This window comes from Mesoplodon densirostris, chromosome 7, assembly GCF_025265405.1.
Source record: "Mesoplodon densirostris isolate mMesDen1 chromosome 7, mMesDen1 primary haplotype, whole genome shotgun sequence".
In the NCBI taxonomy this organism is placed as follows: Eukaryota; Metazoa; Chordata; class Mammalia; order Artiodactyla; family Ziphiidae; genus Mesoplodon; species Mesoplodon densirostris.
Window position 1 is genome coordinate 12,665,176 of NC_082667.1, and position 26,758 is coordinate 12,691,933.

The window sequence follows — 26,758 nt, forward strand, 5'->3', positions numbered from 1 at the left end:
TTGACATACTAGCTTTAGCTGTACAACATAATGACTCACTGTTTGTATGTACTGGGAAATGATCGCCACAATCAGTAAGGCAAGTTACAAATTATTTTTCTTGTGATAAGAACTTTTTTTTTTTTCTTTTGCCGTACGCGGGCCTCTCACTGTTGTGGCCTCTCCCCTTGCGGAGCACAGGCTCCGGACGCGCAGGCTAAGCGGCCATGGCTCACGGGCCCAGCCGCTCCGCAACATGTGGGATCCTCCCGGACCGGAGCACGAACCTGTGTCCCCTGCATCGGCAGGCGGACTCTCAACCACTGCGCCACCAGGGAAGCCCTAAAGCTCTTCTTTTTTTTTTTATATAAATTTATTTATTTTTGGCTGTGTTGGGTCTTCATTTCTGTGCAAGGGCTTTCTCTAGTTTTGGCAAGCGGGGGCCACTCTTCATCGCGGTGAGCGGGCTTCTCACTGTCGCGGTCTCTCCCCTTGTGGAGCACAGGCTCCAGACGCGCAGGCTCAGTAGTTGTGGCTCACGGGCCCAGTTGCTCCGCGGCATGTGGGATCTTCCCAGACCAGGGCTCGAACCCGTGTCCCCTGCATTGGCAGGCAGATTCTCAACCACTGCGCCACCAGGGAAGCCCTAAAGCTCTTCTTTTTAACTTCACCCAAAACTTTGTCTCTGAGATTCGATTAGGCACCGGTGTACAAAGGCTGAGATTTCAGCATCAGACTTACAGTTTTCAAAGTTCCTCCGGGGCTGTGAGCTTAGCCTCACAGTGGTCCTGGGAAGCAGGTGGAAGTTTCCACAGCTCACCAAAGGCCATGCTGCACTGGGGGGCAGATGTGGAACTAGAATCCAGGTCTAATAGGGCTCATTCTGACACACAAAGGTCTGCCTTGTGTGAGAATGTGAAGGCCACACCTGTGGGCCTCCCAGCTGGGTAAGGGTTTGGGATCCACCCCAGGATGGGGAGGCTGGGCTAAGTCCATGATTCTGAATTCACTTTGGGGCCTCAGGGCTTCTGTGAGAGAAAGGAAGGCAAACCACAGATTGGAGGACAGACTTTGCTCCACATTACGGAATCACTTTGAGTTTCCATATTCACAGCCAGGCACCTTTGCTCATGCTGTCTTCTTGGAACACCCTCATCCCACGTTCTATTCTAGCTAACTCATCGTGCTTGCAATTCACTTGGATCTTTATCTCTTCTAGGAAGCCTCTGCCCCTCTCTGAGGCTGGATCCAGTGACCCTCCTCCCAGCTCCCACAGCATCAGTTGATTGCCTATAGCTTAATGCTGACCACTTTGCATTAAAAATGCAGGGGCTGGGCCTCCCTGGTGGCGCAGTGGTTAAGAGTCCGCCTGCCGATGCAGGGGATACGGGTTCGTGCCCCGGTCTGGGAGGATCCCATATGCCGCGGAGCGGCTGGGCCCGTGAGCCATGGCCGCTGGGCCTGAGCATCCGGAGCCTGTGCTCCGCAACGGGAGAGGCCACAACAGTGAGAGGCCCGCATACCGCAAAAAGAAAAAAAAGAAAAAAAAAAAAAAGTGCAGGGGCTGCATTCTTTCTCTCTGTCCCAATAGTCAGAGAGCTTCTCAAGCGCAGGGACCCCACTTTCTCATTGTGGTCAGTGCCTGGCACTCTGTAGTAAACGCTATTAACTAGATGAATGACCAGAGGTGGGTTCAAACGCCTCAGTTCCTTCATTGCTACCTACGTTAAGGGATTGTGGACAGTGTCCTATTCATTTCTGGCATATAGAAGATGCCCAGTTTGGGACTTCCCTGGTGGTCCAATGGTTAGGACTTGGTGCTTTCACTGCTGTGGGCCCGGGGTTTGATCCCTGGTCGGGGATCTAAGAGCCCACAAGCCGCTGTGGGGCCTAAAGAAGCAGAAGAAGCAGTAGCAGCAGCCGAAGCCCAGTTAAAGTTTCCAGAATTGAATTAAACAGAATTAATCGTTCTGCAAATACAGTACATCCCACATCTGAGCAGAGAAGCTGCTTGGTTCCAACACACTTAGATAAAAAGTAAGTGAGGGGACTTCCCCGGTGGCACAGTGGTTAAGAAGCCACCTGCCAATGTTGGGGACACGAGTTTGAGTCCTGGTCCGGGAAGATCCCACATGCTGCAGAGCAACTAAGCCCGTGCGCCACAACTACTGAGCCTGCGCTCTAGAGCCCGCGAGCCACAACTACTGAAGCCCGTGAGCCTAGAGCCCGTGCTCTGCAACAAGAGAAGCCACCGCAATGAGAAGCCTGCGCACCGCAACGAAGAGTAGCCCCCCTCGCAGCAACTAGAGAAAGCCCGCGCATAGCAACGAAGACCCAACGCAGCCCAAATAAATAAATTGATTAAAAAAAAAAAAGTAAGCGAGGTAGTGAGCTCAGAACTCAAAATATGTGCTCAAAATATTTTCTGATTTCCTTCCTCCTCTGGACTGGGGATGGGGGTGAGGAAGATGGGTTCAGTCCTCCCAAAGAGTCTCATCATTACTAGGAGATTCTTCCCCAGATGCTGCTCCATGCTCTGGGGCTGCTAGTGCACAGTGGCCTCAGCTTTGTGCTGGGGGAAAGGCCCTCTGCTCTTGGACAGAGGTGGAGACTCCGGGTTGTGTTTTGGGGCACACAGTAGGCCTGCAGTTTGTAATGGATTGATGGTAAAATAAAGCAGGCCCCTTAAGTCCATCTTGGGGCTCCCAACACCCCAACTGTCTCCCAAATCTAACATATAGTAGGCACTTACTAAGTATTAAACCTAGTAAAGGATTGAAGGGTCTACCAAACCCCAAAGCAAGAGAACGGATCCAATAGCGCCCCCTTGCGGTGCTCTACATCAAGAAGTCACCTGGGAGAAACGTCTGCAGTTCCACGAGCGAATGCTGGACAGCACAAAGGATCCCAAGCTGCCAGGGGAGGGGTCCTTGTCGGGGATATAGTCTACGCTGTCTTCCGCCCATTTTTAGAGATGGGGCACATGGGCCCAGAGAGGGGAAATGATTTGCCCAGGGGGCTCTGGGAATTCGCTAGAGGGGCTTAGGGCGGCGGTCTGACGGCGGAGGCCCCCGAGCGACCTGTCGTGGAGCTGAGCGTGCATAGCGAGCATCTTGTATGTGCTTAGAGCGAGTGTGTGTTCGGGGCGGCGGCTGAGAGGGGCCTGATGGAGATGCTGCAGCCCCCGGCTGGGCCTCTAGCGGCGGAGCTGGAACTAGAACCCGGATGGGCGGACCCCGGCCCCGCGCCCCCTCGCGCTCGCTGCCTGGTGCAGGGCGCCCCCTAGCGGGACGTCGGGATCCGGCAACGCCGCGCTCTACGAGGCCCGCCTGGTCTCACGACAAAAGAGCTCAAGTTCCGGGGATCCGAGCCCACCGCCCCAGGGACCGGGCGGGTCCTCCCCTCGGTGGCCTCGCAGTCTCAGCCGAGGCGGTGGGGAGCAGGTTAACCCGGTCCCCGCGGGTGGAACGGAAAGTGGGCGGGGCTCCCGGAGGTGGTGTCCCCGGGGCGGGGCGCGCGGAGTTCGCAGTCCGGTGCGCACTCTAGCTGGAGTCCGTTGGAGCTTCACACTCGGTCCCGAGATGACGGCGAGCAAGCGGGTGGCGAAGGTAACCGCGAGTAGGATGACCCCTTTGTCACGGTTCCGGTGACTTTCTATTTCGTCCTCCCTCCATCCCTCCTCCAGCTCTCTGAGCGCATTTGTTTGTCTGGGTACCAGGGCTGGCTGAATCCCTGCATCCCTGCCCCCTCCCCAGTGGAAGAGTGGGTCTACGAGAGGGGCCAGAGCTGGAGTTTGGGGAGGTGAGGACGTGTCGAGCTGGGGTGTCGCTGGCTCCCTGAGCTGTGCTGGGGATGGGGATGAGCCACCTCCCCCCAAATTGGTTTCAGTTTCATTTCTCTGCCAGAAACTTTTGATAACAATTACGTGCGTCTCAGGTGCGGGAAGGGTTGGTTCCTTGGCGTCTTTTTTGGAGCCAGGCGTTCTGTTGGGGGTGGTGGCAGGTGCCTTTTGAACAGAGATAACCGGGACAAGGTCCTTGTCTTGGAATAGCCCATGGCCCGCCCCATATTTTGGTACCCACATTAGAGTCCCGAGAAGTATGCGATGCTGAGTGGGAGTTGAAAGCAACGTTCTCAGGGTATTCCCGGGAGGAAAAGATGCCAGGGAGAACCTAGAAGGTGTCCTGGAGTAGGTGGCATGTATTCATTAGTTCTACAAATGTTGTTGAATGCCTCCTATATGCTGGCTCCTGTTCTAGGAGATAAGGAGGCAGAGATAAACAAACCTACCCCTTCTGAGCTTTCATTCCGATCAGAGACACAATTTGAAATGAGGTCGGGAAGGATGGGGAGGGGGCGATTTTCCCCAGGAGGTGGGAAAACCCAAGGTGTTTGGAGGACTGAGATGTGGCTGGGACTGGAGATAGATGGGGAAGGTAGAGCAATCCTGAGTTGGACACCTCTCAGGCTTTGAGGCTCTCAGAAGTGCCCCTCCTGTGTGCAGGCTTGAGGGGGGTGAAGAGGGGGTGCTACCCTCAGCCTCTGAGAAGAAAATGATCTGAGATTGCGGCACCCAGAGCAGGCTCAGCCCAGAAGGACTGAAATCTGGACGTAGGCAGCAAAATAGGGCAGAGAGTCTTTCCAGCCAAGTGGGAAAGAGCTAGGAGCCAGTATTTATAGCACTGGCACCACTAAATGCCAGGTAGTTTACATTAGTTACTTCATCTCATTCTCACAGCAACCCTGTGAGGTAAGTCCTATACCCCCAATTTACAGATGGGGAAGTTGAGGCTCAGAGAGAATAACTTGATTGTCCTAGGTCACCCAGTAGGGAGTGATGGGGCTGGGATTAGAGCCCAGATTGGTGGGGCTCCAACCCACAGGCTCTTTCAGTGGCTTCCCTACTTTCATTTTCTGTTCCTCTGAGTCAGATGATTTCCTAACAGGCCTCAGGAACGAACTGTGTGTCCTAGCTTGGCTTTCAGCATCCCCAGGCTTTGGGAAAGTCTTGAGAGAACTCATATACAACCGGTAAAATCCAAGTTCTTCCAGTTATAGTAAACTTGGGGAAAATGTCTATTCCAGAACTTCTCTGTTCAACCTGGGGCTTCATTCTTGCTGAAGAGTCACAGATGATACTGGAACTAGGACTTGTAGTAGCAGATGCTTCTAGTTTGGGGTAAAAGATAAATGAGGGGTCATAGATTCTGGGCAGAAGGTGCAAGAAGCAGTTTGTTGGCATGAACAGTGTTGGAGTATGGAAAGATAAGAAACAGGAGATAAGGGTGTGTTTGTATGTTGGGGGCAGAGAAAGTTTAGATGGTGCTCAGTGTGAAGAGACCTCTCCCCAGCTGTGGACTGGCTTTGGGGACCTTTCTCTCTGCCTTTGTTTATACCAGGGTTTCCCAACCTTGTCACTATTGACATCTTGGGCCAGATAATTTTCTGTAGAGTGTTTGTCAGCATCCCCGGCCTCTACCCACTAGATGGTAGTAGCACTCCTCCGTTTGTGACAGCCAAAAATGGTCATAGACATTGCCAAATGTCCCAGGGGCAAGTAGGTAAAGTAACGCCCCAGTTGAGAACCACTGGTTTATACCATTTGGTGTTCCAGAAAAATATGACCTGCCCTTGAAAGTCTTTTTTAAAAAAAGACTTTTATTTATTTATTTTTAATTTTTATTTTGGCTGCACCGTGTGGCTTACAGGATCTCTGTTCCCAACCAGGGATCGAACCCACGCCCTTGGCACTGTAAGTGTGGAGTCCTAACTACCGGACTGCCCGGGAATTCCCTGAATGTCTTTTTATCTGTTGCTGTTTTTTTTTTTTTTTTTAAATAAATTTATTTATTTATTTATTTTTGGCTGCTTTGGGTCTTTGTTGCTGCGCGCGGGCTTTCTCTAGTTGTGAAGAGCGGGGACTGCTCTTTGTCGCGGTGCGCGGGCTTCTCATTGCAGTGGCTTCTCTTGTTGCAGAGCGCAGGCTCTAGATGCCCGGGCTTCAATAGTTGTGGCACGTGGGCTCAGTAGTTGTGGCGCACGGGCTTAGTTGCTCCGCGGCATGTGGGATCTTTACGGACCAGGGCTCGAACCCGTGTCCCCTGCCTTGGCAGGCGGATTCTTAACCACTGCACCACCAGGGAAGTCCCGCTGTTTTTATTTAAAGGTCTGTTACAGTGGGGAGAGGCAGCATAGGGGTAGAGGGGTAAGAGGTACAAATCATTAGGTATAAAATAAGCCCCAAGGATATATTGTACAACATGAGGAATGTAGCCAATATTTTATAATAGCTATAAATGGAGTATAACCTTTAAAAATTGTGAATCACTATATTGTACACCTGTAACATATAATATTGTACACCAACTATACTTCAATTTTTAAAAATTTTTTTAAAAAGAAAAAGAAATATATTTTTTTAAAAAGTCTATTGTTCCACAAGATGAACCCCAAAATGGAGAGAGGGGTTCTTTGGTCTAATACATTTGAGAAGTACTGCACGCTTCGGCTCATACCTTGGAGACTCACAACACACAGTAACGTATTAAAGGCTTTGGGAAGTACTGTAGGAAAGAAGTCTGTTTAGCCTAGTGTTTCCCAGTGTACTTGACCGTGGAGCCCTTTTCCCATAATAACTATGAATCTTGCATGGGACGCACCGTATACATTTGCTCTTACTGGGCCCTCTGCCTTGGTACCTCTCCAGTTCTCTGCATGGTAGACTCTTATTCATTCCGCATGACCCAGCTCACAGTGTCACCCTGCGTGAAGCTTTCCTGCTACCCTCTCCTCTCCTTCCCTATTATGTGTCCACATGTTATTCACATAGTCACATCCGTGTTTCTTCCATTACTCCAATGAAGTTCTCGAGGGCTGGGCCATGTCTTAGTCAAGTGGCAATAGAGGATGCTATTGAGGAGAGGGCTGTTGGGGGAACCCAGTGATGTCCAGGTGACTGGGTCACCTTTCTGGGAAAGAGAGTCACTGCTTGTCCTCTTGTTTCTCTGCTTGGTGTGTAGAGTTCTGCTGTGCTATGGTCTGCCTGAGTCATTTCCCCTCCCCAGGCCTGGTCTGGAGCAGTTTGACAGGCACAGGGTGATGTCTTTGCTGCCTGTTCTGCCCTGAGCACTGTAAAGGCACGTCGTCATACTGGGCATTATGGAAGGGAAGGAGGACCTTGTGACTCTCTAGGAAGAGGACAAGAGGACAGACATTAAGTACCTTGGTTTCAGGAGAAAAGGCTCCTAAGAGAGTTTACTCCCAAGTTGTAGCATCTGGAAGCAGTGATGTGCATGTTCCCTCCACCTGGTACCTACAGAGCTGGGGTGAGGCTAAACTTGGGTGATTCACTCCAAGCCCTGAGCACTGTGCCTGACACCTACCAAGTGCTCAGTAAATTACTCTCTATGACTCTATGACTCTGCCAGCTTCTGTCCCCTGGGCGGTCCTGTTTGGGAGTTGGACAGTGTGCTGGGGGGCAGGGGGAGGGGGCTGAAGTGGGGGAGACTAGGCCAACCGCCCGTCCTCTGTCCCCCTGCAGGAGCTGGAGGACCTTCAGAAGGAGCTCCCCAGGTACCTGCGGAACCTGTTCAGCGATGATGCCAACGTGCTGGTGTGGCACGCTCTCCTCCTGCCTGTGAGTTTCCACAGGACCGTGGCCTGGGACTGGGGCCACTTAGGCCAGGAGCCTGGGCAGGGAGGGTTAGGACTGGGCATGAATCTGCCCTGCCTTCGAACCCTGTTTTTCACTGGAGGTTATCATTGGCAGAGGGGGTCTCTGTCTGGATTGATTGCTTCTGAGGTTCAGGCCGACTGATGAAGAGGCTAAAAGCCTTCTGGATTTAGTAAGAGACCCTTCTGCAAGCCAGTAGCTACCAAGCCCACCATGGAAGCTTCAGTAGACAAAGGGCATAAAAAAAAAATGAAAAAGAAAAAGAGGAAAAGATCTGTTGGGTCTTTGTCAAAGGATAGGGATAAAGTTCCTGTTTCCCACAGTTGGCAGAATTTGCTGCCTCAGACCTAAAATGTGTTTTGTTCTCTTTTAAAAAATCGTATTTCAGGGGCTTCCCCGGTGGCGCAGTGGTTGAGAGTCTGCCTGCCGATGCAGGGGACACGGGTTTGTGCCCCGGTCCAGGAAGATCCCACATGCCGCGGAGCGGCTGGGCCCGTGAGCCATGGCCGCTGAGCCTGCGCGTCCAGAGCCTGTGCTCCGCAACGGGAGAGGCCACAGCAGTGAGAGGCCCGCGTACCGCAAAAAAAAAAAAAAAAAAATCGTATTTCAGAAAATTATTGTTACATATGACAACACAGATAACTCATCTCTACTATTCTGCTTTTTCTCTGTTTATTATTAAAGATCTCGATAGAATCTCCCTTTGAAAGTAATATTCCAAAGGACCCATCAAAGTGCAAGATGTCTATTGTATCATCTAATTATTAGGGACCACAGATATTTTCTTTGAGAAGTTCATCTGTATACCTTTGGATACTTGGAAATAAAAATGAAAACAATTGAGCTTTTTATTAGCTCTTTGGAATTTAATGGGAACAATTCATTTGATTATTTAGGATTTGGACTTCTTACTGGCAAGGCAATGGCTTGGGTTGTGCCATATTCTTTTCCTTTATTTTTAAAAATTTATTTATTTATTTATTTTGGCTGTGCTGGGTCTTAGTTGTGGCATGCGGGATCTTTGTTGCGGTATGCGGGTGGGATCTAGTTCCCCAACCAGGGATCGAACCCAGACCCCCTGCATTGGGCGCACAGAGTCTTACCCACTGGACCACCAGGGAAGTCCCTGTGCCATCTTCTCTTTCAACTGACCTGTAGCCCAGAACAATGGAGAAAGGCTTGAGTCAGGGCAACCCTTGACCCTCTGTCATGTCCTGTGGGCTGCTGGGTTGAAACAGTCCACCACACCTGCTCTGGGCTGGAAGAATAACAAAATGCTTTATTTAACTCAGGACTTCGGAAGAAGTGGGCTTTCTCAGCTGACCCTAAGGTGCAGTGTGAAGCCCTCTGTCTGGTCCAACTTCCTCATCTTTACAGATGAGGAAACTGAGTCCCAGAGCTTCTCAAAGCCACAGCAAGCTCGAGGCGGAGCCAGGATGGGTTCCCAGGACCCAGGGCTCTCAGCTTCACGGCTCCGCCACCTCCTCCCTCTGATGAGACCCGGGCAGCCCAGCCTGCAACCCCTGCAGAAGGACACACAGACGCTCTCTCCTTTTCTGAGGCCTCACCCGTGGCTTGTGTCTCCTTCCCAGGTCCCAGCCTCTTCTTATTATCGAAAACATGAAAGCTAAGGCATTTTTTTATCTGCCCAGCATTTGCCCCAGCTCTTATCTCAGACACACCCAAGACCCCTACGGCTTCCTTTCTGCCTTCTGCTAAGGAAGAGGAGCTCTCTTAAAACCTTGACTCTACGCTTGCATACCTGTGTCATTCTGACTGTCTTTGTCCTGTCTTCTCTATCACGAAGGTTCTGGAAGGATTTGGAGCTTTGGAACCAGCCTGAAGGCCCCTGTGCTCTATGCTGGGGTCACCCAAGTCCTGAGGTTCCTCCCCACTAGGGTTGTAGAGTACTGCCCACGTGTGGAGAAGTCAAGTTGACAGTGCTGAGTTCCCATCCTAGCACTGTCACTGCGGCCCTGGGCAAGTTACTTATATACACTACACTTGAGTTTCCTCATCTGGAAGTGGAGATGCTAATACTCATGAGTTTTCATAATACTTATCCTAAGAGCTGACATGTACATAGTGCTTGCCATGTGCCAGGCCCTACTCTAAGCTCTTAACATAAATTAGCTCATTTAATTCTTACATAAACCCTATGAAGAAGTCTGTTCTTTGTTCCATATGGAAAAGCACAGAGAGGTTAAGTTACTTGCCTGAGGTTACACAGCTAGGACGCGGCAGAGCCAGGAGTCACACTCAGGCAGAGTGGCTCCAAAGTCCACATAACCCCTCCACTGTGCTGTATGGGCTAATGTGTGTGGAGCCCTTAGCACAGGGTGGCACAGAGTAGATGCCCAGGAAAGCCTTCTGGTTGCTGGAAATCTAGAGGGTCTTCTACTGGCTCCTGGCAACTGGTCACTCCAGCTCCGAGTTCCTTTTTTTCTTCTTTTAACATGGTAAAATACACATAACAGTATGTACCATCCTCATCATTTTTATGTTCTGAGTTCAATGACACTAAGTACACTCACATTACTGTGCAACGATCACCACCATCCATCTCTAGAATTTTTTCATCTTCCAGAACTGAAACTCTGTGTCTATTAAACACTTAACTCCCCACCCCTCCTTCCCTCCAGCATCTGGTAACTAATTTTCTATTTTATGTCTATGAATTTGACTATTCTAGGTACATCACATAAGTGGAATCACACAATATTTGTTCTTTTTTTTTTTTTTTTTTTGGATCTAGCTTATTTCACTTAGCACAATGCCTTCAGAGTTTATTTGTGTTGCGGCATGTCGCCATTCATGATTCTTCCTAGGAGTGAAGCAGAGGATGCCTGGGACCCTGGGGTGGGGGCGGGGAGAGGGGGAAACCGGATCCAGGCCCTAGACGGAAAATGAGCACAGAGCTTGATCCCTCTCTTGCACAGGAGAAACCTCCTTACAACCTCAAGGCCTTCAACCTGCGCATCAGCTTCCCTGAGGACTATCCATTCAAGCCTCCGACAGTGACATTCACAACCAGGATCTACCACCCTAATGTGGACAGCAGCGGGCGGGTGTGCCTGCCCATCATCAGCAAGGAGAACTGGAAGCCTTTCACCAAGACCTGCCAAGGTGGGCCTGGGCCCTGCCTAGAGGGAGGGACCTGGACTGGATGGGGGAGGGGGTCATGGGACCGATTTTCAGTTAGAAAAGCCCAGAAGAAAGGAGATAAAAACTGTGAGTTGGGCTTCCCTGGTGGCGCAGTGGTTGAGAGTCCGCCTGCCGACGCAGGGGACACGGGTTCGTGCCCCAGTCTGGGAAGATCCCACGTGCCACGGAGCGGCTGGGCCCGTGAGCCATGGCCGCTGAGCCTGCGCGTCCAGAGCCTGTGCTCCGCAGCGGGAGAGGCCACAGCAGTGAGAGGCCCACGTACTGCAAAAAAACAAAACAAAACAAAAAAAACAAAAAACAAAATTGTGAGTCTCAGCTGAGCCTGTCGTCAGATAGAAGGGATGTGTCCTGAGATCCTGGGCTGGCTGACCTGCTCCCGCCTCTGTTCTCATACCTGGGCAGGTGGGAAAGAGCAGCGTTGCTCTGGGTCAGGGGAGAGAGAAAGAGAAGCAGCTGGGCTATAGAGGGAAGGGTTTGGGATAAGTAGGCCACATGCCCTATCTGGGGACCTTGGTGAAGTCTGTTCCTTTCCAGGGCTCAGTGCCCTAAATGACAGCTGAGGGGACTGGCCTAACAATGATAATATACATCACTTAATTAGGCACTTAGGCACTGTGCTAAGAGCTTCACATGCCTTTTTTTTTTTTTTTTTGGCTGTGTTTTGCAGCTTGTGGGATCTTAGTTCCCTGACCAGGGATTGAACATGGGCCCCCAGCCCAGTGGAAGCTCGGAAGCTCAGAGTCCTAACCACTGGTCTGCCAGGGAATTCCCACATGCCATTTTTTAAAAGTTCACGTTTTTCTTTTTTTAAAACAAATTTATTTATATATTTATTAATTTTTGGCTGCGTTTGGTCTTCGTTGCTGCGCGTAGGCTTTCTCTAGTTGTGGCAAGCGGGGGCTACTCTTCGTTGTGGTGCACGGACTTCTCATTGCCGTGGCTTCTCTTGTGGCAGAGCATGGGCTCTAGGCACGCACGGTTCAGTAGTCGTGGCGCGTGGGCTCCAGTAGTTGTGGCTTGCGGGCTCTAGAATGCAGGCTCAGTAGTTGTGGTGCACGGGCTTAGTTGCTCCGCGGCATGTGGGATCTTCCCGGACCAGGGATGGAACCCATGTCCCCTGCATTGGCAGGCGGATTCTTAATCACTGCACCACCAGGGAAGCCCCACTTTTTTTCTTTTTAAGATTTATTTATTATTCATTTAATTTATTTTTGGCTGCATCGGCTCTTAGTTGCGGCCCGTGGGATCTTTGTTGCGGCATGCGGGATCTTTCCTTGCGGTGCGCGGGCTCTTCATTGTGGTGTGCGGGCTCCTCTCTAGTTATGGCGTGTGGGTTTTCTCTTCTCTAGTTGTGGCACGTGGGTTCCAGAGTGCGTGGGCTGTGTAGTTCGCGGACACAGGCTCTCTAGTTGAGGTGTGCAAGCTCAGTAGTTGTAGCGCGCAAGCTCAGTAGTTGTGGCGTGCAGGCTTAGTTGCCCCATGGCATGTGGGATCTTAGTTCCCTGACCAGGGATCGAACTTGCATCCCCTGCATTGTAAGGCGGATTCTTTGCCACTGGACCACCAGGGAAGTCCCAAAAGTTCACTTTTTCATTTGAAGTATAGTTGATTTGCAATGTTGTGTTAGTTATACTTATGCACATGTGTTCAGTTATACTTATGTACATAGATTCTTTTTCCTATTCTTTTCCATTATAGTTTATGACAAGATATTGAATATAGTTCCCTGTGCTATACAGTAGGACCTAGCTGTTTATCTGTTTTATATATAGTCGTGTGTATATGTTAATCCCAAACTCCTAATTTATCCCTCCTCCCCGCCTGTTCCCCATGGTAACCATAAGTTTGTTTTCTATGTCCCTAAGTCTGTCTGTGTTTTGTAAATAAGTTCATTTGTATCGTATTTTAGATTCCACATACAAGTGATATCATATATTTGTCTTTCTCTGTTTGACTTACATTACTTAGTACGATAATCTCCAGATCCATCCATGTTGCTGCAAAGGGCATTGTTTCATTCTTTCTTATGGCTGAGTAATATTTCATTGTACATATGTACCACATCTTCTTTATCCATTCATATGTCGATGGACATTCAGACTGCTTCCATGACTATTGTAAATAGTGCTGTTTTGAGCATTGGGGTGCATGTATCTTTTTGAATTAGAGTTTTCTCTGGATATATGCCCAGGAGTAGGATTGCAGGACCATATGGTAACTCTACTTTTAGTTTTTTAAAGAACCTCCATACTGTTCTCCATAGTGACTGCACCAATTTACATTCCCCGCCAACAGTGTAGGAGGGTTCCCTTTTCTCCACACCCTCTCCGGTATAAAAATTCACTTTTTTATTCCATATTATGTTTTTGGTATCTATCCATTGATGACAAATTGAAATTATAATGGAGTAATCATAGTTCACGCATACAAAGATGGAGCTGGGTAGCCATTGAGGACCTGGCCTGAGACATGCCCCTGCACCACTGAGAGCTTGAACTTTCTAACCCAGGGACACCAGCCATTTTTAACCTACCAACTTCATTTAATCCCCTCAGAAGCCCCCTGAAACAGTGCTCTCATTAGCTCCATTTAATAGTTGAGGACGGGCTTCCCTGGTGGCGCAGTGGTTGGGAGTCCGCCTGCCGATGCAGGGGACAAGGGTTCGTGCCCCGGTCCGGGAAGATCCCACATGCCTTGGAGTGGCTAGGCCCGTGAGCCACGGCCACTGAGCCTGCGCGTCCGGAGCCTGTGCTCTGCAACGGGAGAGGCCACAGCAGTGAGAGGCCCACGTACCGCAAAAAAAAAAAAAAAAAAAAAAATAGTTGAGGACACCGAGGCATATGAGAGGAGAAGCACTTGCCTGAGCTGGCCGGTGGCAGAGCTGGGATTCGGAGCCTGCTTGGGTGACTCTGGAACAGCACCGCCCAGCAGGACTTTCTGCGGTGATGGAATCCTTCTGTAGCTGCCCTGTCCAATGCCATGGTCACTAGCCACGTGTAGCTTTTGAGCACTTGAAATGTGGCTGATGTGACTGTGAACTGCATTCCTAATTGTAGTGAATTTCCATTCATTTAAATTGAGATAACTACACATGGCTGGTGGCTACCACAGTGCACACTATGGCTCTAGAGCCTATGGACATAATCAGTGTGCGATCAATCCTGCCTCTGGACCAGCTCGGGAGCTCTTAACCCTGGAAACAAGAATCCTGGGGGCGGGGATGGGGAGGACTGGTCCTTGGATGAGCTTCAGGAGGTCGGCGAAGCGCTCTGAACCCAGAACCACACGTCTGTGTGTATGCATATGTGCATGTGCCTGGGGAGATGGGCCACTGCCTTCATCAGGTTTCCAAAGTCACCCATGAAAGATTTCCAGCCACTGGGCAGTAGTGGTTTCCAGTCTTGAGCCTCAGAATCCTTTTTCCCAAATAAAAGTTGTTTTGGAATCCTAATAACACAACAGAGAAAAGCAAAGTGTTTCTTCTTGAAAAGGGAATAGAACCCAGAAACCCTGTTTATCTCATCAACCCCCATGATAGGTAGCTTCTGTCACACCGTGAAACATAGTTTGAAAAGCACTGATGTAACTGGTTATGGCTTTGGGCATCATCAGTGAATGTGGTGAGAGGCATTTCATTTGGTTGTAGCGTCATCCTAAGACATGGAACCTCCTGGGGGGGTCTCCCAAGGAGTGAGTGTGATGTTTCAGGGAGTGGGCAGCCGTCGCTCCCTTCCCAGGATTTTTTTCCTTCCATCCTGATGTCCTGATCTGACCTCTCTCCCCAGTTTTGGAGGCCCTCAACGTGCTGGTGAATAAACCAGAGCTGGGGCAGCCCCTTCGCTTGGAGCTTGCTGACCAGCTGACCCAGGACCCGGAGCTGTTCAACAGGAGGGCCAAAGAGTTCACCCTCCAGTTTGGAGTGGACCGACCCTTCTAACTCAGCCTCTGACCCACCTCTGCACTGGATGCTTTCTGTGTGATGGACGGACACATGTCATGGGCTAGGGGCCAGAGCCCCTTTGTGGTCCATTTCTTGCTCATTTCTTCCAAGTTTTCCTTCTTAGATTATTAGTCATTTGTGTGTGCGTGCGCGCGTGTGCGTGTGTGTGTGTGTATGTGTGTGTGGTGGTGGTGGGGCCTCAGTTATGTGTGTGGTACGTGGACCCACTGGCCTCAGGTGTGCTTTCCCCACTTCCTTTCTCTGCCCCAGAGCCAGGGGCATTTAGGTTTGCAGAGTCGCAGGCCAGCTCTCCAGCGCTCTGTGATGTGGGAAGCCTGATCCTTAGAGACTCAGGCTGCCTTGCAGGCCGGCTCGCGGGAAATGAGCCCAGCAGCCAACCAGAATCCCCCGAGGGCCCAGGCATGGGGGGTGCGGGGAGGGCAGAGGGGCAGTGGGGAGTATGGGAGGGAGGCAGGGCACAGGGATGAGGGACTCCTACTTACGTTGAGTGTTTTGCTGATGGAGTGATTGAAAACAGCCAGACCACTGATAGACATGTAGAGATGCAAAACCTTTTCTGTTTCACTGATGAATCATAAAGTGAAGAAACTAATCTCCATCCCAGAAATCTGACTACATGGGGTTTTTTGGTTGTTTTTTTTCTTTTAATTTTTCTTTTGGCCACACAACCAGGGATCGAACCCACGACCCCTGCAGGGGAAGCGCAGGGTCTTAACCACTGGACCGCTGGGGAGGTCCCCTGACTACACGGTTTTTAAACCACTTGCTATCCCATTAGGTTGCTGGTTCCTAGGGACCAGGCTTTAGGCGGGGAGGTGTTTCCCCTCCAGCTTCCAGTCCACGGAGCCAGGGAGACCATGTGTTTGCCCAGCTATTAAAGTCACAGATGGACTGTGGAGTCCAGCTGAGTGTTCACTGAGGGGACGGGTGGTTCATCGGGAGAAGAGGAGGCTGGGGATTTAGCTACAGTCTAGCCAAAGGTGTGACCCTGCTTTCCATCAGCTGAGGCCTCGCTGGGCGTGGAGCCTTGTGTGACCCCAAGCATTGTGGGGAAAGCTGGCCGTGAGGGACTAGACCACCCTTGGCCTGAGCGGTCGTCGACACATCCACAAGGGTAACACCCCCATTTTTATAGAGGAGGCAACCAAGGCACAGAGCGCTTCAGTGGGTTGCCAGGTCCACTCTGCTGATCAGGGCAGAGGGCACCCCTCCAGCTGCACTGCCAAGCTGGCTGGGTTTTGTTTTTGCGTTTTTCATGAACTGTTCTCAACAGCGCACATGCTCCAAATGGCTGATAAAGCCAGACAAGATTGTTAGCAGGAAATTATACTCAGCTCCAGGGTTCATCTCTAGTGAGCAGCAGAAAAACAAAAACAAGCCAAAACTCTAGCCAGGGTTGGAGGGATTACAAAGGAGGAGCTTGCTGGGTGCAGTGGTTCTAGGCTCCTAGAAGCCCACTGGCTTTTAAGAGACAGAATATGGGGTATCTTTGAGTCAGGGGAATCACTGTAGGCCCCACTAGCCTAGCTGGGGTGAGATTTGTAGAGAATCTCCTACTCTAGTCCTTGCCCTGGAATTCCCTAATCTGGGAGAAGTGTGGAAAAAGGGAAGAGAATTGGGAAAGTGCCACCCATGGCTAGAAATGTAAGATGTGTTGTTACTTTGGGCCACCACTTAAAGAACACTTACGTGACAGGCCCCGGGCAAGGCTGTTTGTCCTTTTCATGATGTCATTTAACGCTCACAGCACCTGCATGATTTTGAGCTCCTATCATCCCCATGCAGACGGTAAACTGAAGCTCAGAGAGGTTCACTCACTGGCCCAGGGACACACAGCTGGTTAGTGGTAGGACCCAGCCCATTCTCCTTTCCCAAATGCCTTTCATGGTTGTTGAGAAAATCATGTCCGATGAGGAACCCTGGCGGCCGGGGTTTATTATCCAAGTGAGAGATGTTCCTGGTGGGGTAGGGAGGGAGCACTAAGGGGCTAGACCAGATTTTACAAAAGAACTTTTCATGTAGTTAAGACTGGTGCCATGTGCCCTTGTCTGAGCCCCAGCAGTGCTGCCACCATGAGCAGGAGTGAGCCTCTGGGCCACGGCTGGTCAGCTGGGCTCCCTGCCCACCTCTGCCCACAGGGTTGGTCAGCCCCTCATTTCTTCCCTCATTTCTTCTTGGTCTTCACCAGTCCCTTCTGCACGAGGCTGCGGTACAGCTCCTGGATGTAGGTGTAGACGCACTTGGAGTCGGGCACTGCCAGCCGCACCATGTCATCCACTTCCAGCAGCTGGGCACAGTCGGCCAGTTTCCTGAGGGGCAGGTTGGGGAGGGGTGAGGAGGGGTGGAGCAGAGAGCCAACGGTGAAGGATGCGGGGCCTAAGGGGACAGCCCGGCAAGGATGAAACCCACAGAACTGTGTGTGGCAGAGCTGGGAGGTCATCTAGGGCAACCGTCCCATCGTACAGATGAGATAACGGAGGCCCAACAGAGTTCAGACTCAAACTCAGTGTGGTCTGATTCCTAAGCCCGTGTTTTCATTGCACTGTGTGCCTTCACGTAGGAGCGGGACCTTCTGGTCTGTAGTTCTGCACTAGCCCACCCCTTCCACGTGCTCATATACCTGTCCTCAGGGAGAGTTTAAAGGACAGAACCCCAACACTAGCCAGAGTGTTGGCTTGTAGCTGCAACATCTCCAGCTTCAGTTTCCGTGTATTTATTGAGGGGTGCTATGTGCTAGGTACTCTTCCAGGGAATTCAGCGCTGAACAAAATAAAAATTCCCCACTCTCATGTCACTGACATTCTCACTGCAGTAGACAGACAGTACTCAAACAGAAATCGATGGTGCATCAGACGATGAGAGATGCTGTGGAGAAAAATAAGGCAGGGAGGCGGGACAGGGTATGTGTCTGTGTTCAGGGGGATGTTTTCTTTTTTTTTTTTTTTCCTTTTTTGCGGTATGCGGGCCTCTCACTGTTGTGGCCTCCCCCGTCGCGGAGCACAGGCTCCGGACGCGCAGGCTCCGGACGCGCAGGCTCAGCGGCCATGGCTCACGGGCCCAGCCGCTCCGCGGCATATGGGATCCTCCCAGACTGGGGCACGAACCCGTATCCCCTGCATCGGCAGGCGGACTCTCAACCACTTGCGCCACCAGGGAGGCCCCAGGGGGATGTTTTCTTAATAGTATGTTAGTGATGGCTTTTTTTTTTTATTTTTCATCTATTTATTTATTTTGTGCCAGCGCCTCGCAGCTTGTGGGGTTTAATTCCCCGACCAGGGATTGAACCTGGGCCCTTGGCAGTGAAAATGCGGAGTCCTAACCACTGGACCACCAGGGAATTCTCCAAGGAGAATTTTAATAGGGAGCCCAGGAAAGTTCTCTTAGAGTAAGTTGGGGACGTCCCTGGTGGTCCAGTGGTTAAGACTCTGCGCTTCCAGTGCAGGGGGCACAGGTTCAATCCATGGTCGTGGAACTAAGATCCCATGTACCGCGGAGCAACTAAGCCCGTGCACCACAACTACTGAATCCCATGCGCCTAGAGCCCGTGCTCTGCAACAAGAGAAGCCACCGCAGTGAGAGGCCCGTGCACTGCAACAAAGAGTAGCCCCCGCTCGCCACAACTAGACAAAGCCTGCGCACAGCAACGAAAACCCAACACAGCCAAAAATAAATAAATAAAACAAATTTATTAAACAAAATTTAAAAAGAGTAAATCGGGTACATATCTGCGGGAAGAGGATTCCAGGCAGAGGAAACAGCATGTGCAAAGGTCCTGAGGCCGGAGTGCTTAATGTGTTTGAGCAACCGCATAGAACTTAGCAGCAAGTCCTCTTTTTCTAACTTCCCAGCTAATCTCTGGGGCCACGTGCTACTCCTGGCTTTGCTAAAGCTGATCATCTGATCTAACTGCTGTTGGGACCTTGCCACCATGTGCCAGGAGTTTTATCAAGTGCTTCCCTCCCCCACCTTTTTTTAGTTGCGCCACACAGCTTACAGGATCTCAGTTCCCCAACCAGGGATTGAACCCAGGCCACGGCAGTGAAAGCCTGGGATCCTAACCGCTAGGCCACCAGGGAACTCCCCAGTGCTTTCCCTTGAATGGTCTCATTTACTCCACTCCTCTATGTTCAACCAGTAGAAGAGGGACTGGAGACTCAGAGCATTTTGGTGATTTGCCCAACGTCAAAGTGAGTGACACAGCTGGGACTCCACCGAGGCCTGCCTGATGCCTCTGGCATCCCTGCCCTGTAGTCGGGTCTCAGCAGTCCCAGCCTGCCAAACCGCCATGGGTGCTGGCAGTAGGAGAAACCAGGGTCCCAGCGGAAATCCTCTCTTAGAGCTGAGGCAGCTGGGCCGAAACCCAAGCCGGGCTGGCCTGGGAGCGGGAGGCAGGAGCACAGACGGGAGGATTTCGAAGAATGGGACAAGCTCCCTGCAACCAATGCAGTGCTCTTGGCTCCTGGGTGTGGGTCGGGGTGCTGTTCCCATGCAGGAGAGGCAAAAGCTTCATTCCCACTGGGCTTGGGGAACGGGGTCAGGCTCCTCGAGCAGCACAGCCCATCAAGCCGCCTGGGGGCCCCAGCGTTGACCGTTCCATGGGAATCAGAGGCAAGTTCTAGAAGGGAGCCAGCTGCGGCAGGGGCCCCCTTACTTTGCACGCTTAATCTGCACACCAGGCCCTAAAAGAGGTTAAGTCAGCTGCCGAGGGTCAAAGAGCTAGGAAGGGGGACTTCCTTGGAGGTCCAGTGGTTGGGACTCTGAGCTTCCACTGCAGGGGGCACGGGTTCGATCTCTGGTCATCACTGGTCAGGAAACTAAGATCCCGCATGCCTCATGGCGTAGCCAAAAAAAAAAAAAAAAGAAAGAAAAGAAGAGCTAGGAAGAAGGAGGCACCCCCACCTCTTCTCCCTCCAGCTTCCATCCCCACGCATCCCCTGCCCATCCTTCCCTTTTCACTGCTGCCTGATGCCTCCTCTCAGCCTGTTACCATCACCTGATTATTCCTTCTGCCTTTCTGTGGCTCTGCAGGCTTGGAGCCAAGGCAAGGCAGTTGCAGGAGGACAATGACCCGGCCCCACAGTCCGGGGACCCCTGGTCAGGGCCAAGCCACGTGCCCTTCTGTATTCACCAAGAGCTCTCAGCCCTGACTAGGAGTTTCACTTTCCAATCCTGGTTCATCACCATTAAAGGTGCTTCTGAGCCCAGAGCAGGACATGGTGCTCCCGATGCCCTCAACCCCCCACTCCAGGGCACTCCCCCCTCCCTTGGCAGGATCAACTGGAAGGGATCTTCTGGAGCACCAAGTCTGGTGGGTTTCAAATGGCATCTTGGTGCCCTAGGGCCCTATAGACGTGCTTCAGGGAACATCTTGGGAAGCAGGGTTGGGCGCTGAGCTGGAGTGCTCCAGGAATCCCTCCCAACCTCAGAAGGCCTCCCTAAAATCTGTTTAATATGTTGGGCATTCATTTAATATTTTGCTTGAGGAATCCGTCCGGGGGGAAAGAAACATCTGAAAAGCACAGATCAATATCAGCCATCTCGTCTTGCCGATGGGGACACGCAGGCCCAGAAAGGGGAAGATTGCTGCCCAGGCTTCCCTGCAGGCTGATGGCCAGGCCTGGACTAGACCAAAGGGCTCAGCCTCCTGGAACAAGGTGCTGCTAATATCCCCAGTGACTTATCCCCTGCCCCGGGGCTTTAGAAACACACTCAGCGGGAAATGCATTCCTGGGCCTCAGAGCTGTGCTCATGGACCACTCCCTGTGCATAGTCCTGTCTCTACCAGGAAGCTCAGAAGCCCCTCCCAGGTGGGAAAGGACAGGCCGCTCCAGGCGTGAGCTCCTTGGGAGCCCCAAGGCCATCAGGTCATGCCTCTCCGGTGGGTGGAGATGGAGGCCTTTGGCTGAGTCTGGTTTTGGTGCTTCCGTGGGGGGAGTGCCCCCTCCTCCCCCTCTACCTGGCAACCATGTCTTGGTCTCTTAGGTTCTTCCTTGGGCCACACTGATCCTCACACCACCTCCTGCCTATCTAGTCCACCCCTGTCTCCATCCCTCCACCACCCCGGCACCCAGCTGTGTGAACCCCAGCAATAAATCCCCTCCAGGTCCCACACTGAATAATAATTATCATAACAACTGTGATATCATTCGTTATAACATAGGACCTAAGATTTTTTTTGAAATGTTTGCCGTGGGTTAGGCACTGTTTATTGGGACTTTACTTACTTACTTAATTCTCACCATAGCCCTGCCAAAGAGGAAATGTCACACCCATTTTAAAGATCAGAATATAGAGGCTCAGAGAGGTGAAGGAGCCTGTCCAAGATCACACAGCTAACAAATGGCAGAGTCAGAATCTGGCCCTAAATCTCAGCAACCACCCTGTCTGCCCCTCCTCTACCCCTGACCCTGCCTGCATTTTCTTCACGGCACCTGTCCCCTCACGTTATATTTCACACGTATGTGTGTTTATGATCTGTCTCTCCCTTTAGAATGTGAGCCACAGACACACAGGGATTTTGCAACTTTCTCTCACTGCTATGTCCTAAAACAGTTCCCAGCAATCAAAAAATATCTGTTGGGGACTTCCCTGGTGGTCCAGCGGTAAAGAGTCCACCTTCCAATGCAGGGGACGCGGGTTTGATCCCTGGTCAGGGAACTAAGATCCCGTAGGCCGTGGGGCAACTAAGCCCACGCACCACAACTACTGAGCTCGCGCGCCTCAACTAGAGAGCCCACGTGCCACAAACTACCGAGCCCACGTGCTCTGGAACCCACACGTCACAACTACAGAGCCCACATGCCACAACTAGAGAAGAGAAAACCTGCATGCACAACTAGAGAGAAGCCCGCGCGCTGCAACAAAAGATCCCGCATACCTCAGTGAAGGTCCCGCATGCCGCAACTAAGACCCGATGCAGCCAAAAATAAATAAAATAAATAAATAACTCATAAAAAAATATCTGTTGAATTCATGGATATGTGGTGACAGCCTCTACCTGACCACCGCACTACCCAACCCCTGTGAATCCGGCACTCGATTCTGTGTAGGTGACCCAAGCTCCCACCCATGTCTGCATCCCCTGGCATGGCTTACTCGGCTGTGGAGAAGGCCAGGGAGAAGTTGTGCCGGCGCTTGGTGGGGTCCAGCGCAGCATAGTCAAAGGCATCGGGGAAGAACTTGTGGATGAGGGCACAGAAGGCCATGCCACTGCTCCAGCTTGAGGAGAAGTTCTGGATGTCCACATGCTGTGGGCAAGAGGGGCCCAGAGGCCTTGGTGAGCCTCAGCCAGAGGACCTGGACTTTGCCCCCTCTAGACCTCCCACCCTCTGGGCTTTGCACCGCACAGACCCTCCCAGCACTGCTGCCCTGGGGAAGGGTCCCTTGCCCCACCATGCACCTCGTAGCTCCTCGTCATGGCCCGGCACCACTCCAAGAGCATGTTCTTAACGCCGCCGATGGCTGCCCCCGCGGCCTTGGTGTTCCGGAACAGGGCCGTGGGGCCCGAGGCCGCCCTGTGCGTGAGGGACAGAGAAGGTCAGCCCAGAGAGGTGGGAGGGTCCCATCAGGGAGGAGCCCCATTCCCAGATGTCAGTCCTCCTGCCCAGGCTCGGGCTGTTCCTATTGCCCCTCAGGACTCCCCCACCCCAACCGTCCAACCAACCCAGCCCCACAGCTCCTTGCATGCATCTTACCCCCCAAACTTGTCTATGATGGCTTTGCGGTTCTGGGCACGGGGCCCCCGGGGCCGGGCAGGGGCTGACACCCTGCGCTCTGGTGCCTTCTCTTTCTTCTTCTCCTGTGAGGGAGGGGGCTCCGTGGGACTCTGGGACACGTCGCTGGGTGAAGATTCACTGCATGGAAAAGTTCGGAGAAGGGTGAGAGGGGCTGGGACCAGCCACCTAGGAGGGAGGAGGCTCGCTGAGCGCGGCCCCCGCAGTCTCAAGAGGCATACGAAGCTGTGGTCCCCACTCTCGCACACGTTTCCTCTGGGCCCAGCACCGGGAGGGCCTGGGAAGGAATAGTGAGGCTCAGTCTCACTTTGGTGAGCGTGTGGTCTGGTGGCAGGTGTGGACGGAGCCAGAGCACATCTGAGGTCTGACCTGGGTCTGAATCCTGCCTTTGCCTCTTATTTGCTGTGTGATCTTGGGACTGTCATGTCACTCCCTGAGCCTCAGCTTCCTCATCTGTAAAATGGGGCAAGAATAGCTACCTGACAAGGTGGTTCTAAGGCCTGTGTGGGAGGGGGAAGGTAGACCACGCTCCACGAACGTTCAACCGGGTACCTTTTCCTAAGAAGGTGACACGGAGGTGAACTTCAGCTCGAAATAAAGGAAGACTCTTCTAATGACGAAAGCTGTGCCCTGGCAAGAGTAAGGCTCTCATGTTATCCAGCACCAGCCAGGCACCAGGCGCTGGGCTGAGTGCTTTATACACAGATGTCGTTCGAGTCTCACAAAAATCCTACGGGGTAGGTACCGTGACTGTGCCCATTTCACAGGGGAGGAAAGGGACAGTGATGCGGCCAAGGTCACACAGCTGGTAAGTGGTAGAGTCATTGTCCAAACTCAGGCTTTCTGCTCACTCGCTTCTGGGTGAGGCTGACACCACGGAGGCAACCAAGACCAGGAGGCTTCAGCGATGAGTGAGAGACGGACCAGGTAGGCTCCATTGTCCCTTCGCTCCCACACTCCGGTTCCTTTTGTCTCCTGGGCTCTGCCCTGGGCTAGGGGGCTGAAAACCATAATTCCTGGCATATCTTGAGACCAGCACTGGGGAGGCCCAGGCCCAGGGGATGGCAGCCTTTAAAGGAAGCAAGCGGTGGGGGCTTCCCTGGTGGCACAGTGGTTGAGAGTCCGCCTGCCGATGCAGGGGACACGGGTTCGTGCCCCGGTCCGGGAAGATCCCACATGCCGCGGAGCGGCTGGGCCCGTGAGCCATGGCCGCTGAGCCTGCGCGTCCAGAGCCTGTGCTCCGCAACGGGAGAGGCCTCAACAGTGAGAGGCCCGTGTACCGCAAAAAAAAAAAAAAAAAAAAAAAAAGGAAGCAAGCGGTAGGAGGGGTTGGAGCTGGGGCTCCAGAGTCTGACATTACCTGGCTGAAGGACTGGTCTCTCCGGAAGCTGCGGTGTCTGGACTCAGCCCATCTAGGGGAAAGGAACGGGAGGGAGGCAAGCTGGGGTGACCCATGGTGCGCTGCCCGCGAGATCCCTCAGGGAGGGCCCTGCGGCGTCCGTGGGCTCCTGGGCCCTCACTTACCTGGGCTGAGGCCGCTGCCCTCCTCCGTGGGGCTCTCTGGCCAGTCCTCGGCGGAGCTGGGAAGCGCTCCTGCCCCTTCCTCTGACTCTTCCTCCGCAGCCTGGTCCTGTTCTTCATCAGGACAGCCTGGCTCCTGGAACGAACATGGGCTGTGTGGGCTCGCCCCTGCCTGAGGCTCTGTGAGGGCTTCAGAAAGATCTGGAAGGCAGCCTGGGGCCACAGTGCTGCATCCCCCACCCCAGGCTCTTGATATCAGTGGGTGGAAGACTGGATTGTCCCAAAGGAATAAAGCAGGGGAGGGGCTTGCTTGGGGGAGGGCTGGGCAGGGGGCTCCAGAGCATCGTGGGGCCTCCTCCCTCCTCTCCTCTTCCTCACTCACCACCTCCTCCTTCACCTCCTCCTCCTGTGGTTCAGGCTTGGCCTCATCTTCCATGGCCTTCTTCTGAGAGTCCGACTTGGCCTCTGGAGCATTGGCTTTCTCCTGGGCTTCAGCCTTGGGCTCCTCGGTCTTGTCGCTCTCCTCCTGAGAGGCCAGTGTGGCCTCCTGCTTCCCAGCAGCCTCCCTGCCTCCAGCCATGGCCTCCTCCTTCCCTTTGGCCTCCCTGTCTCCAGCCTTGGCCTCCTCCTTCCCAGCAGCCTCCCTGCCTCCAGCCTTGGCCTCCTCCTTCCCTTTGGCCTCCCTGTCTCCAGCCTTGGCCTCCTCCTTCCCAGCAGCCTCCCTGCCTCCAGCCATGGTCTCCTCCTTCCCTTTGGCCTCCCTGTCTCCAGCCTTGGCCTCCTCCTTCCCAGCAGCCTCCCTGCCTCCAGCCATGGCCTCCTCCTTCCCTTTGGCCTCCCTGTCTCCAGCTATGGCCTCCTGCTTCCCAGCAGCCTCCCTGTCTCCAGCCATGGTCTCCTCCTTCCCAGCAGCCTCCCTGTCTCCAGCCTTGGCCTCCTCCTTCCCAGCAGCCTCCCTGCCTCCAGCTATGGCCTCCTCCTTCCCTTTGGCCTCCCTGTCTCCAGCCTTGGCCTCCTCCTTCCCAGCAGCCTCCCTGCCTCCAGCTATGACCTCCTCCTTCCCTTTGGCCTCCCTGTCTCCAGCCTTGGCCTCCTCCTTCCCAGCAGCCTCCCTGCCTCCAGCCATGGCCTCCTCCTTCCCGTTGGCCTCCCTGTCTCCAGCCTTGGTCTCCTCCTTCCCTTTGGCCTCCCTGTCTCTAACCTTGGCCTCCTCCTTCCCAGTAGCCTCCCTGCCTCCAGCCATGGCCTCCTCCTTCCCTTTGGCCTCTCTGCCTCCAGCCTTGGCCTCCTCCTTCCCAGCAGCCTCCCTGCCTCTAGCCTTGTCTTCCTGCTCCCCAGCAGCCTGTGCCTCATCATTCACGTTGGCTTTCTCCCAAGATCCAGGCTTGGCCTCTTTCTCATCAGCCTTCTGCTTCTCAGAGGCCAATGTGGTCTCCTCTTTTCCCTCAGCCTCCTTGGGCTCAGAGTTGGTCTCTTCTTTCCTATCCGCCATCTCCTGAGGAGCCACGGTGGTCTCTTTCTTCCCACTGTCCTCCTTTGGAAGTTCAGCCTCCCCTTTGGATTTCCCCTGGAATTCAGCTGACATGCTGTCCTCAGCTGGTGCCCTTTCCTGCTTTCCTGCCCCATCTGGAGGCCCCTCTGTGACAGTCCTCTCAGCTGGGCCTGTGGCCTCCTCCTCAGCAGAGGCTCCCCCTCCCACTGTCTCTGGGACCTCCGTGGTTGGGGACACAGGGGTCCCGTCCTCAGAGGGCTTCCCTTCCTTCCGCTCCATCTCTGAAAAGAGAAGACAAGCAGGCCTGGTCATGCCCCCTTTCTGCCGGTGAAGGCCCTGGAGTCTGGAGACCTGCGATTCAGTCCTGGGTCCCCCACTGCTCGGACATGTGACACAAGTAGCCACTTTCCCTTTGGCTAAATGAAGTGATAGAACACCACATCCCCCAACATGGGGTGCTGGGCCAGCCACGTCTACTTGACGTTGGATGATGTCCACCTAAAGGTCCTCTGCAGGTTGTGACTTGGGCTTTAAGGAACACTGGGTTCTGTAATGCCTTTTCAATGACTTGGCCTCTTTTCGAATAAGCCAGTGAGGTGGTTATAGTCTGACTAGCCTCCTAGACCCCCATGGAGCACTTGCTATTCTCCCCTTTTGATGGAGATAGCTGCCCTCACGCTCAGAGCCCAAAGCAGACAGAAGTCTCTAGATAGAACTTAATAATACTGTTTTTTGTTTTGTTTTGAGTATTTATTTTATCTATTTATTTTGGCTGCGCCGGGTCTTCGTTGAGGCATGTGGGCTCTTTTAGTTGCGGCATGCATGCAGGATCTAGTTCCCTGACCAGAGATCGAACCCAGCCCTCCTGCCTTGGAAGCTCCGAGTCTTACCCAATGGACCACCAGGGACGTCCCTGATAATACTGTTTTGATTCCATTGTATTTATTTTTACAGTTACTTTCTGTTTCTGGCCAGTGATATCGAGTTTCCATTTCCAAGAGTGATATAAAGTTTCTTTTATAAATACATTTATTGAAGTAAAGTAAGTTAATTCCAAGGAAGACGTTCAGGAGAGCAGAATACAGGATACAAAATACCTAAATCATGGAGGTGGTGTTCAAGTGCCTGAAATCTGGGAAACCCTGGGCCAGCTTGGTCGCTGGGTCTCTGCCAGCACTGCCAGCCTGTGTGTGTGGTTCTCTGAAGAGCTGGGCCTGGGCATGGAAGCGTTTCTT

At 52.7% G+C, this 26,758-nt stretch overlaps 2 protein-coding genes across 2 annotated transcripts; one reads left to right on the forward strand and one right to left on the reverse strand.

The window, feature by feature from the left end:
- Positions 1 to 3,517: 3,517 nt before the first annotated feature.
- Positions 3,518 to 15,372, forward strand: UBE2L6 (ubiquitin conjugating enzyme E2 L6). The gene is made up of 4 exons (XM_060104904.1): positions 3,518 to 3,587; positions 7,520 to 7,615; positions 10,591 to 10,777; positions 14,602 to 15,372. Exons 1-4 carry the CDS (start codon positions 3,561 to 3,563, stop codon positions 14,751 to 14,753), a joined length of 462 nt encoding a protein of 153 aa, XP_059960887.1. The 5' UTR covers positions 3,518 to 3,560; the 3' UTR covers positions 14,754 to 15,372.
- Positions 15,373 to 16,941: 1,569 nt separating this feature from the next.
- On the reverse strand, positions 16,942 to 25,802 carry SMTNL1 (smoothelin like 1). Its single transcript, XM_060105530.1, has 8 exons — positions 25,335 to 25,802; positions 24,354 to 24,581; positions 24,035 to 24,167; positions 23,871 to 23,922; positions 22,472 to 22,630; positions 22,177 to 22,291; positions 21,873 to 22,024; positions 16,942 to 17,086 (listed from the first exon to the last, which is right to left on the reverse strand). The coding sequence occupies exons 1-8, from the start codon at positions 25,800 to 25,802 to the stop codon at positions 16,942 to 16,944; spliced, it is 1,452 nt and encodes a 483-aa protein (XP_059961513.1).
- Positions 25,803 to 26,758: the final 956 nt, after the last annotated feature.